Source organism: Moschus berezovskii, chromosome 28, assembly GCF_049115385.1.
Source record: "Moschus berezovskii isolate FMDL1 chromosome 28, NW_MosBer_1.0, whole genome shotgun sequence".
Taxonomy (NCBI): Eukaryota; Metazoa; Chordata; class Mammalia; order Artiodactyla; family Moschidae; genus Moschus; species Moschus berezovskii.
Window position 1 is genome coordinate 1,476,466 of NC_142487.1, and position 14,048 is coordinate 1,490,513.

Consider the following 14,048-nt stretch of genomic DNA (forward strand, 5'->3'; position numbering starts at 1 on the left):
GACACTCATTAAAAGGCAACTATTACCATTTCAAGACATGATGAAAACATTCATAGAATTGTATGCATGTATTAACCGGTATCATTTGAAATGACTACATTTCAGAAAGTGGATAGGAAGTAGAAAATCCATGTATTCCCTAACTATCAGGAAGGTAACTAAGCTGAGGTGGCTTATCCAAGTCTACTAAGCAGGCTGTCCTAATAATAGGGCTTTCCTTGAAGTGGCCAGCCTCATATTCTGCCTCCCAGCCACATTACACAAAAGATCTTGGTTTAAAATACTTTTTCTTCAGGTGTCTCACTTGTATCCAAACTTTCAATGTAAAAAATACATATTTACAAAATGCCTTACCTAAAGTTACATAACTATTCCAGAAATTTTCTTCTGCGTCTTCCTTAATCTTGAAAAGCAGAATAAAATTTCTGGAATATTTATGTAACTTTAAGTGAGGTAATTTGAAAAGACCCTGATGCTGGGAAAGGTTGAGGGCAGGAGAAGGGGATGGCAGAGAATGAGATGGCTGGATGGCATCACTGACTCAATAGACATGGGTTTGGGTGGACTCCGGGAGTTGGTGATGGACAGGGAGGCCTGGCGTGCTGTGGTTCATGGGGTCACAAAGAGTCGGACACGACTGAGCAACTGAACTGAACTGGTGCCTTTCTTCTTATTTAGCCACGACAGTGGCTAAACACAATGGACTAAAGTAAAACTTCCTGATTTCATAGATGACATTGGTACAGCAAATGAAGAGCAGAGAGAGCTTCTGTCATCTGTGGCTCTGAACAGCTGAGGGAGAAACTTGTCCCAGAGCATGGGGTGGGGGTGGTGGTGAGAGGGTTGGAATGTGAGCTGGGAACCCTTCCCTGCCCCTCCCCCACCCTCTGTCCAGCTCTCCTGCATACATCCTTATTTTTCACGCCACACTGTGCTTGTATTTATCACTGCAGAGCTAACCACTAGTGGCTGATGATGCCTGGCAGCCTGGCACACAGTGTGTGCTCAATAAATTTCTACAAGTGAAAAAATTTGACACTAAAATGGCATTAAGCTGTAGAAAAGTTTTGTACACTTGATGTTAGCCAAAGGGCGAGAAGCGATAGAAAAGTTTTTAGCAATGGAAAGTTTTGGTTCTTTTTTAAACAATACTTGCTTCCTTGATGTATGATCAAATGTAACAAACCTAAACTGAGACTACTGTTAATTAAGAATTTCCCTTTTCCAATCAGCTGCCTGCCAAATGGATGTCTCCTCCAGACTGGTGCTGTTTTCCGCTTCACTGTTTGTGAAGAACTGTACGGAGCCATTAAATTAGGAAGCCTCTCCCAAATGGGAGCCCCATAGCTTTCAAATCATGGGGGCTGGAAGACCCTCCCAGGCCCACTCCCTACTCTACCCATCTTTCCTGTCTTAGGGTGGCTGCCCCTTCTGTCCCTCCCCCTTCAGTTGAGTAGGATGCCCCTCCTGTTGCAGCCTGATTTAGCCCAGTTCCCTCTGTTTTAGGGCTTACCCTGGTGATTTAGACTGTAAAGAATTCACCTGCAATATAGGAGACCTGGGTTTGATCCCTGGGTTGGGAAGATCCCCGGGAGAAGGGAATGGCAACCTGCTCCAGTATTCTTACCTGGAGAATCCCATGGACAGAGGAGCCTGGTGGGCTACAGTCCATGGGGTCACAAAGAGTCAGACTGAGCGATTAACGCTTTCACTTTCTCTATTTCAACAGCCCGTTTGTATGCCTATTCACCACTAGACTGGAAAACCCTTGAGGGCAGAGTCTGTGCTCTGGTTGCTGATGTGTCTCTAATGCTCAGCACAGTGCCAGGATCAGATACCAGATCTGATCTAGTATCTGAGCACAGATCTCAGCACAGATACTAGCATCTCCATCCATTTTTCATTGAAGGAAAGAATGACTAATAGATGTGAGACAAACATGAGCTAGGTTCCCCTTGCAGAAATGAGAAACAGAAATCTGAATTGCTCCTTTTTACCATGGGATAGTGTCCAGACCCTCAGCTGGTGGTGGGTACCACCCATGGCAGGTACCCTCGAGGCCCTTTGACTTGCTCACATTACTTCCCTGACCTGAGCTGTCTTCCAGCTCCACCTCCCAGCTCTACTGGGTTCTAGCCATCCCCTTGACCTATGTAAGTGCTACCTTGTCCATAAAATGTTTCAGATATCCCTAGTCCACAGTAGCCCCCTTTACGACGAAATTCAGTTGAATTGATTTTGTGTGTGTGTGTTTTTTTTAATTTGGTAAAACTCTTCTAAAGTTGTCCAGAAAAACAATATGCCAGAACAGTGCAGGAAACAATTTAAATAAGGGTTATGAAGGGAACCTGGCTCAGTCATTTTATAGTTTCAGAAATGATTCAGAAGTGATAATGGCACAAGAACTAAATAAAATGTACAAATCCAAGTCCATACAGAAATTTTGTACACATTTAGCTTCAGTGAACGTCTTTCCCTGATGGCTCAGTTGGTAAAGAATCCGCTTGCAATGCGGGAGACCTGGGTTCAATCCCTGGGTTGGTAAGATCCCCTGGAGAAGCTTCAATGAATTCATCTAATGGTACCCAGGCAAAGAGGGATGACAGCATGAGCGTATGGGAATCCGTGTCCCCATCACTCTGTGAGCACACATCCTGCGGTGAGCATAACATGAGGGACGTGAGCCTGCTCTCCCCCCAGCTGGGCTGGTCTCCCTGTGCCTCTCCTCACATGAACATTTCACCCTACAGAGTGTGGTTCCAGATGTAACCAGATGCCATGCACATTTCATGCAGCATGGCCCCCCTGGGTTATTGAGACACGGAATACTGGAATAGTCAAGGTTACCTGAGCTCTGGTCAATTTTTGTCTTATATGTTGACCCTAAGTCTATCTGCCATGTGAGAAGCAACACCATAAAAAAGGCGAGTTTACAATATTTCACTAACACGGAGATTTGAAGTTAAGAAGTAAAACCACAAAAGTTCAAAAACAGGGATTTCCCTGGGGGTCCAGAGGTTAAGATTTCATCCTCCCTCTGGAGGGGGGATGGGTTCAATCCCTTACTGGGGAGCTAAGATCCCACATGCCTCATGGTGTGGCGATATAAAACCAAAAAACCAAAATAGCTATAAACATTTACATCCAACTATCTCCAAGGCCAAGAGTGGGGGGATGATGGAACTTAAGTGGAACTTCTTCCCGGCTCTGACATGATGTTATCAATGAAAACCTATAGTTATCGAAACAAACTGAAAATGAAAGTGTTAGCCAATCAGTCATGTATGACTCTTTGCGACCCCATGGACTGTAGCCCACCAGGCTCCCTCTCTCCATGGGATTCTCTGGGCAAGAAGACTGGAGTGGGTTGACATTTCTTTCTCCAGGGAATCTTCCTGACCCAGGGACCGAACCTGGGTCTCCTGTACTGCAGGCACGATTCTTAACCATCTGAGCCACAAGGGTACCCTGCATGGAAACAGATTACTAATATATAATTAGATGAGAAAATAAGTCAAAACAAAAAGAAAAACTGAAATCTACATTATTTTTAAAGAAAAAGTCTGTGCATATAGACCTGACACATAAGAACATAAAACAACTTTTTTGGGGGTGCTGCACGTGCGATATTAGTTCCCCATTTAGGGACTGAACCTGTGTCCCTTGCAGTGCAAGCACAAAATCCTAACCAGGGAACCACCAGGGAATTCCCTTCAGCAAGTTTTAACCATGGTTTTCTGTAGGCAGAATAAATAGCACTGTAGGTGGGCAGGCATGAGCATAGGGCAATTGTAAGGGTGTGGTACTTACTAGTTTCTTGCCTTATTATCTTTTGGCTCACCTACTTTATGGGACTTCCCAGGTGGCACTAGCAGTAAAAAACCTGCCTGCCAATGCAGGAGACAGTAAGAGACATGGGTTTGACCCCTGGGTTGGGAAGATCCCCCTGCAGGAGGGCATGGCAACCCATTCCAGTATTTTTGCGTGGAGAATCCCATGGACAGAGGAGCCTGGCAGGCTACACCCCATGGAGTTGCAAAGAGTCGGACACAACTGAAATGACTTAGCACACACGCACCTGTGTTACATCATTTTCATAATTTATAATTATAAATTTTTTTATAATTATGTACTGATCTTATGATAGTTATTTTAAATTTTAAAATGTTATCCATATGATTCATTTTACTGTTACTTTTCCAGATATATATATGCTTTCTTCCTGTCTAGATGACAAGTATCTTTTATACCCTTCACAATAACTGGGCAGAGTAGCTAATTATGAAATATTGTTCAGGAAAAACTCAAGCTTGGCTCTGCGGCCTTTATAATCAAGTACATGCCTTCCATTCTGTAACATGTATTCTTTTGTTTTCCAAACATTACTAAACACATATTATATGAATAGTAGCTCACTCGGCACTAAGGGATTCAGAGTGTCCTGCCTGTGTTCATAATGCTGTGTGTGCATTAACAGGGGGATGTGTGTAGGCAAATCTAGGGCTGTGGATATGTGTGCGTGCGTGGGAGTATGTAGAGTTGCATGTTTGTGCACAGGCAAGCAGGGGTGTGTATATTTGCAGATAGAAGTTTGAGTGTTGATGGTGGTAGGAGTATGGAGCTATGTGTCTGGGGAGGGGCATGTAGGAGTGTGCATGGGGGTGGGGGTATATAGGCATAGATGTAAGCACACAGGCATACAGGGGCATTTGCTGGAGTGCATAGGACTATGACATATTGGCCCTAATCCTCAAATTTCCACAGGCACAAAGCAAGGAAGAGAAGGAAGTTAATGATTTATGAAGTGAGAGTCTTGTGTTTTTCCCAAGAGACCTTTTCCCAGCCTCAGAGAAACCGGCGGCCCCACCCCAGCTCTGAGCCCCGACCCAGCAGAGCCCCAGCCACACCCGGGGTGCCTGCAGCAGCCTGCCCGCAGAGCCCACCCCGCCTGTGAGATGGGGGAGGAGGAGAGAAGGGCACGGAGGAGGGCGGCACCCACCTTTCACAGCGCGTTCCTGTGTATCCAGGTTTGCAGGAGCACTTGACGTTTTCCCCAGTCACAACACAGCCGGTGGCAAAACTTAAAAAAAGAAAAAAGCCCCAGTAGAAACATAAACCCACAGGTTTTTATGCTTATTATTTTTTGCCACATGAAATGAAACTGGAAACCAAGGGTCCAGGTACCTTTCATGTGAAGAAAATTCTGCCCATCAAAACTTGTCGAGAGAATGACAAATGATTTCAGCTGACATTGGGCAAATCTGGGTGAATGGGGACTGAAAGGATTTTTATTTTCGGCTTGGAGAGATACATTCCTTCCCTTAAGACAGAGTAAAGTAACGCACTTGGGAAGAGATGGTGACGACAGCACTTTTTCCAGAAATAACAAGGAAGGAATCAAACAAGTCTGGGCAGAAAAGAAGAACAGAGAGTTCTGATTCTTTAAAAAAAAATTTTTTTTCCCCTTCTTGCTTATTCTAGTTCTTTTATTTTATACTGGGCACAATCCCTTCTGGGAAGAAAAAGTATGTGTGTGGAGGGTTCGGGGGTGGGGGGACAGGCCCACCCAGAGTCCCCTTAGAGTCCCAGAGGGGATTAAAGCACAGAGCATGCTTGGGCCCAGCTAGCTCTGTGGACATGGTCACTGGTGATTTCCACACTTTTCTAATCAGGTTGTTGGAACTTTTATTCTCTTTCTTTTAGTTCTGAACTGGTGTACTTACAAAAGCTTCTTTAAAAAAAAGAATTAAACCAAAAGACCATGAAAAATAAGTCCTTGTTGCCTTACGAAGAAACATCTATGACCACTGAACATTCCACTGACATAGATCTGAGGGGAAATAACTCCATTTATCACTAGCTGGTAAGAGAAATCTGATTTTTAAAACTATTTATTTATTTGGGTGTGCTGGATCTTAGCTGCGGCTCATGGACTTATTTGGGCTTCCCAGGTAGTGCTAGCGGTAAAGAACACCCCTGCCAATGCAGGAGACATAAGAGACTTGGGTTTGATCCTTGGGTCAGGAAGATCCCTTGGAGGAGCGCCTGCCTGGAGAATCCACTCCAGTATTCTTGCCTGGAGAATCCCATGGACAGAGGAGCCTGGTGGGCTCCCTAGGGTCGCAAAGAGTCAGACACGACTTAGCACGCATGCGTGTGAGCTTAGTCACTCTGGAGCATATGGGATCTTAGTTCCCCAACCAGGTATTGAACCTACATCCTCTGAATTGGAAGGTGGATTCTTAATCACTGGACCACAAGGGAAGTTTCAAAGAGTTCTTATTTGGGAAGCTTCTCTTGGACAATTAGATAGATATAGTTACACCTCTAAAGGGACAGTTAGAAATTTGTCAGCAGTATTAATATTGCTGGAAGGAGAATTAGATAAAAAGAGGATTTTACTGACACATCCTAGGAACTGTGTGTTACTTCAACTACACAGAAGCTGAAAGCTGGCCTTGATGATAACATGCTTTGCAACCAAAGATCAAACGCTTTCCCCAAGCACCCTGTGAACATCTTGCGGCTTTTTACTCTCTCCAGCTTCTGTTCAAACAAGCCTGGGCAAGTGTCAAGTGATAGATCCCTTTACAAATAAAGCCACAGGACCGGGCAGGTTTATGGAGTATCAAACACACAGATAGCAAACCAGGGTGCATATTTCAAATATGCATCTCCGGAAAAGCCACATTGGGCAGGTGACTTCTGATAATTTTAAGACGTGGCCAATTTCTCTGCTAGCTCAGCTGATACCAACCAACCTTGCGGTCCACACTTGCTCCTGGACCTGTGCACTACTGGTGCTTGATCACCATCATTCTGATTTTTCAAATCAAATCTTGCTTCACTTGGTGACCTGTTTACACTTTGTCTGGACTCACAGTGAACATGTGATGATAAGCAAGAGTAGGACAAGGTGCCAAAGCCAAACTGAACATGAATTACCACGAAAGGAAAAGGACGGCTTTCTACCTACAGAGTCTGACCTTACTGGAGCCTGCATGATAATGCAGATCACATCTCTCTGAGGCTCAGAACCGTCCTGTGGCTCCCATCACACTGAGGATAAAAATCCTTGACATCCAAGTGTCTTACTCTAGCCAGGATCTGTATCCTGGCTGTCCCACCAACCTCATCTCCCAGCCAGCTCTCTCTCAGTGCAATCAAGCCAACCCTGCCTTCTCACTGTCCACAAATTCACCGTCACAGGAGTTTTCTCATCTGTTTTTCCCCCGTGCCACGGACCCTCATCATTCTGTCTTGGTACTCCGCCTTGGTACACTCATGAGTCCCTGCCCAACACTCCAGAAAGCCCTGCGACCACCCTCTGTAAAGAATCCACTCATCATCTATCACATAACCCCTTTTATCAGCGGTGTAGCCCATCTCTGAAGTTGGACTTCAGACTGATTTGTGCATATTTTATTGAGTAATAACCCCACTCTCTCCTCGCATTCTTCAGGCGAAGCTTAACGCCTTTGCCAGCCTTCTTTACTGCAGTTACCCCAGCATCTGGAGAAGGGATGGTGCTCAATAAATTGCTTAGCCAATGAATGAATAGCAAAAATAAAAAGAGGAAAAGGCAAAAGCCTGAAGAACACAACTTGGAGAGTCTGTTTTTGTTTGGTTCTCTTTCCATTTTTTGTTTATTCCTTTTTTTAAAATAGAAAATTGTTTTATTGAGATAAACTTCACATATCATATAATCCACCCACCTAAAATGTTAGATTCAATGGCTTTTAGTGTGTTCACAGAATTGCACAGTCATGACCACAATCAATTTTAGAGCATTTTCATCACCTCTAAAAGAAATTTCATGCCATTTAACAGCCCCTTCCCATTTCTTCCTACCACCCATTCCCCAGCCCTAGACATCCATCAAACTATTGGGTTGGCCAAAAAAGTTCAATCAGGTTTTTCCATCATGGCTACAAAAAATCCAAATGAACTTTTTTGCCAACCCAGTACTTCCTATCTTTATAAATTACTGTCAAACTTCTGCAGTACCTGTCTGAATGAGGACAGGGGCAGACGCTACAGGATCCATGAACGGCGTTCCAGTAGTAACCCTCTTTACAGCGCTCACAGTGTTCCCCTGCAGTGTTATGCTGGCAGTTCTTGGGAGAGAGAAATGGTAAAATTAATAACAACCTATTACATTTATTACTATTGAGATTGCTGTCATCTTAATTACTCAAACAATTATAACTCAAATCCTTTAACACAGCAATATAGGTTTTGCTAATCATATGCTTTTCCTACCCAGCCAATTATTGTTGGTGCCAGAAAAATGGTGTAATCGCCCTTCCATCAGCTATTCGGTGTTATCATGGGGAGGAAGGGCGAAATGGAGCCAGATCAGTGGGGTTAAAATCCCACTTGAACATTCCATAGCTATGGGATCTTGGGCAAGTCCCTTCACCTCTCTGGGCCTCAGTGTTTTTTAATAAATCAACACTTTTTGGCCACGCCACATGGCATGTGGGATCTTAGTTCCCTGACCAGGGATTGAACCTGTGTCCCCTACACTGTGTGGAAGTGGTTGAATGTGAAGTCTTAACCACTGGACCGCCAGGGAAGGTCCATATAAATCAATATTAATGGTGTATGATTTATATACTAATTTTCCTAAAATGTACAGTTAAAATAATACCCACTTTCCAAGGTTATCAGGACTTGTAGGATCCAGAGAGGAGTCTCTTGGGGGTGTCAGGTGAGGGTGCTGGTGGCTTTCTGTACCTTTGCTTTGCTTGGCCTCCGTGACTCTCTCAGAAACATCTGTTCTTTTGAACTAAGTCTTCCCCTTTTCACATTAGTTCCCTTTCTTTATTATTTATTTATCTGGCGATGCAGGGTCTTAGTTGTAGCATGCAGGATCTTTTAGTTGTGGCAGGTGGGATCCAGTTTCCTGACCAGGGATCAAACTCAAGCCCCCTGCAATGGCAGCTGAGAGTCTTAGCCACTGAATAATCAGAAAGGTCCCAGTCTCCTTTCTTTTATAGCTCCAAATGACAATTTTAAAGAAGAACCGGCTGGAGAGAGATGTTTTAGTCCCATGTCAACTTAGTTCTGAGCTGAAAACACTGAGGAAGTAAGAACGTGGAGAAGCAAGAATTGTGGTGAGGTTACCTGAATCCTATGACAAATCCTGCCCAAACCCCTCTGAACTCTGGGCCTTTACAGGGGCACAGGGAGAGGAGCATAGAAGGGGGTTAGAAACTGAGTTGCTTGATAAAAAGCCCATAAGAATGGCTGAAATACCACTCACTCTCCGCTGAAAGCATCTACCCTGAAACCTGTCTTCCTCAGTCCTGCAAATTTGAGGCGTCTACCTATCAGATTTCCTTGTTTTACTGTGAATAAGTGGATGAGTGAATGAATGAATGCAGATCCACCCTCACAGCACGTGCTTTCCAAGGTCCGTGTGACAGCAGACATCTACTGTGCGTGAACTAGCTGCTCAGCTATGCTAGGGACCAGGGATGCACAGACGGATTGGTACCCTGACTCGAGGGTAGACAGAACCTGTGAATAGACGTCATCCATTCAATGTGGAACACACGATGACAAAGGTGTGGAAGCATGCCTTAACACCAAGAGGGAGGCAACAAGGCCTGTGTGGAGGACAGAAGGAGAGGAACGAGCTGGGTGGAGAAGTGAGGGAGGACACAGCGGGCACAGGGGTTGGTGTGCACAGGACCTCAGTCTTGCAAGAGCACAGTGGTGTGGACGGACAACCTGATGCAGCTGGTGTTCCCGAGGGTAAAGTGCAAGGGGGCAGGATACGGCTGGAGAGGCGGCAGCACAGATCAAGGGGCCCTGAGGCTGCCTGAGGAGTGTGAATGTCTGGTTGTGAGCCTCAGGGGACCCCCAAGTCAGCTGTGAGTTTCAGATAAATCATCCTGGAGGCAGGGGAAGACGGGCTCCAGCAGCAGGGAGTAAAAAGGCGGAAAACCAGTGTGGTGGTCCAGTAGCTGGGACTTCGAACTCCCTATGCAGGGGGGTTTGGGTTCGATTCCCGATCAGGGAACTAGATTCCACATGCTGAAACTAAGAGTTTGATGCCTCATCTAAGACCTGGGGTAGTCAAATAAATAAATTAAAATAAATAAATATAAAATGGGCTTCCTTGGTGGCACCAGTGGTAAAGAACCCGCCTGCCAACGCAGGAGACACAAGAGACGTGGTTTAGATCCCTGAATTGGGAAGATTCCCTGGAGCAGGAAGTGGTAACACACTGCAGTCATCTTGCCTGGGAAATCCTATGGACAGAGGAGACGGGCTATGGGGTTGCAAAGAGTCAGACACAACTGAGCAATCACATGTGTTAAGCATAAAAAATAAAGTAAGATAATTGAAAAGTAAAATTCCCTTAAAAATGGATAAAAAGGAGAAAAACTGAAGAACGAGGATGAGAAGAGATAGGAGGGAAGGAACTGGAAACAAAAGGAAGCTGAGAGGTGACTGGGTAGCAAAGGCAGAGGAAGGGCGAGAAAGCAGCCCGGAGAAGGGGGAACAGCAGGGCCTCGGTGGAGAGAAGGGAGTCGGCCATCAGAGCTCCCTCCAGCCAACGGCACCCACAGGACACGTCACTGGCTTCGGCTGCCTCCCCACTGGACACATGCTGCTTTACTGGCAGGGGGTTGGGCTGGTTTCTTTTCACCCTTCGAAGCTTATACTTGAAATGACAGCGAGAGGTGCACATGTGTGAAGGTCCCAGATTTCAAAATTGACTCTGGACCTCGGGAAGTGGAGGCCAATGTACAGAATTGTCCCATCTGCTAGCAATAGGGGCTGGGTCTCCTCATTTCTGTTCTCTGAGGATGGGGCTGCATGCGCGGCTCCCGGGCAAGGGCCATGTTGGAGAGCAGGGCCAGCAGCCATGGCCTGCTGCTGAGCTGCACCCGTGTGTGTGTACGCATGTGTGCACATGTACATGTGTGTACACACACACACCCCCCACCAGACTGCAAGCCTCCTGAGAGTAGGGATTAGGTCCCATGGTTTTAACCCCAGCACTTAGCTTCGTCCTTCCCACAAGAGCAAATACTCAGCAAGGGTTCCCTGAATGAATCAGTTCTAGAGGGCACGTGGCCGTCAAGGACAAGGGAAGACAGAGCTACAAAGAAAAGTGAGAAAGAGAATCTTGTTGTTTGATTGAAACACGAATTATGACTCTCACTAGTGATCCCTTCACTGAATGGATGGACTACAGAGAAAACTCCCCTTTGTTCTCTGGCAGCTGTTATAAAGTGGCCTTGCAATGACTCAATGACAAGATAAGCATTTTTCATGACAGTGTCAACCTGTGTTACACACATCACTATGAAACACGAACTATTCCATGAGATACCACAGAGCTGGAAAGTAATCCTGCCTGACATCTCTTGCACTTCTGGAACTTATAAGGCTAAAATCCTACAGAATATTCTGTCAGGCTCTTTACAACAATTTCCTGTCCTGGCCTGTTCCGTCTTGCAGAGGAAATAGCTCCTCAGGACACGCTGAATGGGCATAAAACAGTCTAGGAACTCAAAGAGCTGAAACACACTCCAGGTGCCTCACACAATGCAGAGGAAGCCTGTGCCAGGACAATGTATTTCCGAACCGCACAGCAGAAGTGGGGGCTCTGTATGCAGGCACCAACGTGGCCGCCTTTCCTTGGAACTGTCCGTCTTCCTTCTAACTGGGGAGGTCCTGGCTACTGAAGGGGGGACCTCTGAGGATAGGGAGGAAGATAGCAGAATAAAAACTGTTTTGCTTCAGGATGCATGAGAAAAATCTCCTGAGAACCTAGTTTCGTGTGGGAGAATTTTCTAAAACATACCCAAACAAGATAGCTTTCTGGTGGCTAAGTCATAAACCCCTGGGACTCCCCTTGCCTGTCTTCCCCGATAAATGCACTGTCTTGGCAGCCATGGGGGTTAGTGTTTGATGGATGGAGAGTGTGCCTTCAGCCTTTGCCAGCATCTCCTTCTCCTCTGATCAATTTCTTAAGCCACTGCTCATCTGACAGCAATGAGGTCTCCTCCCTGCAACCTCTTGCCCCACCCCACCTTCAATAAAATTGAGGTCCAAAGGAGTAGCTCTGGTTTACTATATCCTGGCAAGAGTTAGGGCATCCCAGGTGGCTCAGGGGTAAAGAATCTGCCTGCAATGCAGAAGTTGCAGGAGACGTGGGTTTGACCCCTGGGTTGGAAAGATGGAGAAGGGCATGGCAAGGATGTCACGCCAGTATCCTTGCCTGGAGAATCCCATAGACAGAGAAGCCTAGGGGGTTATAGTCCACAGGATTGCAAAGAGTCGGACACGACTGAAGCCACTTAGCACACACGCACGGCAAGAGTTAAAATCCCGCATCTACCCATTATTAAAATCTAGTAAGACTCGGAAGCTAAGGTGTAATTCAATTGCTCAGACAGAACGTTCTCTGATGGCGCACGTTAAAATGGAGGGAAAAGGGACTTCCCTGGCAGTCAAGTGGCTAAGACTCCGCCTTCTAATGCAGGGAGTGAGGGTTCTGGTTGGGGAGCTAGGATCCCACACACCTTACAGCCAAAAAAACCAAAACACAAAACAGAAGCAAAACTGTAACAAGTTCAATAAAGACTTTAAAAATGGTCCACAGGAAAAGAAATCTTTAGGAAAAAAAATGGAGGGAAAAGTGAGTGTGAAGTAATTCAGCCTGGTTACCTGGTGCTGCACCCTGTCCGCCCCACCCAACCCCATCCCCTGCTCACATAATCACCTCTATTTAGGGTTCAGTAGCGGTGACGTCTGATGTCTGAGGGCCTAGCAGAGGGGGGCGGGGAGACACAGATCGTTTGTTAGTAACATTCCAGCATCAGTTTACTCACAATGCATACTCCCGAGCCATCTTGGCAGCGATTGGAATGCCCGTTACAGTTGCAGGGAACACACCGTCCAGTGTATAAGCCTTTGTTCTCACGATAGTATCCAGGACTGCAACCCTGTTTTGCAAACAAACCGTTTAGTCAATACAAAGAAAGAAATTTATTATCCAAAGTAGGTGACCATCCTGACCATCAAGCATTGACCTTTCTAGCCTCCCTACTCTGGTCAGTGTGTGAACTTCTGCTTTCCAATGCAAGCCAGGTTCGCTTGCTTTTTCCATCAGGTTTTCTGTTGTTTTCACATCCTGGTAGGTATGTGAGTTTCTGGTGGAATGGGAGATGTGTGGTGGTGTGTTCAGAGCAAAAGGGGTGTGTGGGATGGACTATGGAAGGTGGGTGCCTCTCCTTCTCAAGTCAATCATTTTGAGGGCCAGTGGAGGCATGGAAGGCTGAAAAAGCAAAGAGGATCAGGACCTCAGTCCACCAGGGGGGAGGACCTCTGAGCAAATCCTTTTAAGTTCAAGTTCTCTTTGGGAAGCCACTCCTTCTCCAAGTGTGGATTTGGGCTGGTGGGGGAGCTGGATGGGAGGAGGGGAGAGGTGGGATCACCACTGGGATTTAATCAATAATGGCAGGTCCAGTGGAACCCATTCACTGCCAGTCACCAGACTACAGGTGACAACGAACCCTGGGGAAAGGAAACGGCTTGCATTCTTGTACAGAACTTGAGAGGGATGTTTGGTTTCCACTGAACACAAAGACCCAACTTAAGGCAATTTCCTTGAGTGTGGTCTCGTTCTCTTGTTCAACACTGCTTTGATTAACCCTATCTCCTCTATGGGTTAATCTTCTCTATACTGTCTTTTTCCAGTGTAATGCTGCAAGTTATTATTTTTCATGTGGATGAGAAGAATTATGGTTTTCTTTTGATGAACTGATATATTTTTTGAAAAGTCTAGTTAAGAATGTCCCTGGGACTTCCCTGGTGGGCCAGAGGTTAAGAATCTGTCCACCAATGGAGGGGAACAGGTTTGATCTCTGGTGCAGGAAGGTTCCAACTGCTCCGGAGCAGCTAAGTCCATGCACACAACCACTGAAGTCCGTGTGCCGAGAGCCCGTGCTCCGCAACGAGAAGCCACCAAAACAAGGAGCTCGAGCACTGCCAACTAGAGAGCAGCCCCGCTTGCCGCAACT

At 46.0% G+C, this 14,048-nt stretch overlaps 1 protein-coding gene across 6 annotated transcripts in view; it reads right to left on the bottom strand.

The window, feature by feature from the left end:
• LAMA3 (laminin subunit alpha 3) overlaps positions 1 to 14,048 on the bottom strand; it is a 266,410-nt gene that overhangs the window by 69,757 nt on the left and 182,605 nt on the right. For all 6 annotated transcript variants that reach the window (XM_055417088.2, XM_088833464.1, XM_088833460.1 and 3 more), the window contains 3 exons: positions 12,858 to 12,971; positions 8,008 to 8,117; positions 5,000 to 5,080 (listed from right to left, as the gene is read on the bottom strand). In XM_055417088.2, the coding sequence (XP_055273063.2) occupies positions 5,000 to 5,080; positions 8,008 to 8,117; positions 12,858 to 12,971 (305 nt within the window). The remainder of the gene's footprint in view (positions 1 to 4,999; positions 5,081 to 8,007; positions 8,118 to 12,857; positions 12,972 to 14,048) is intronic.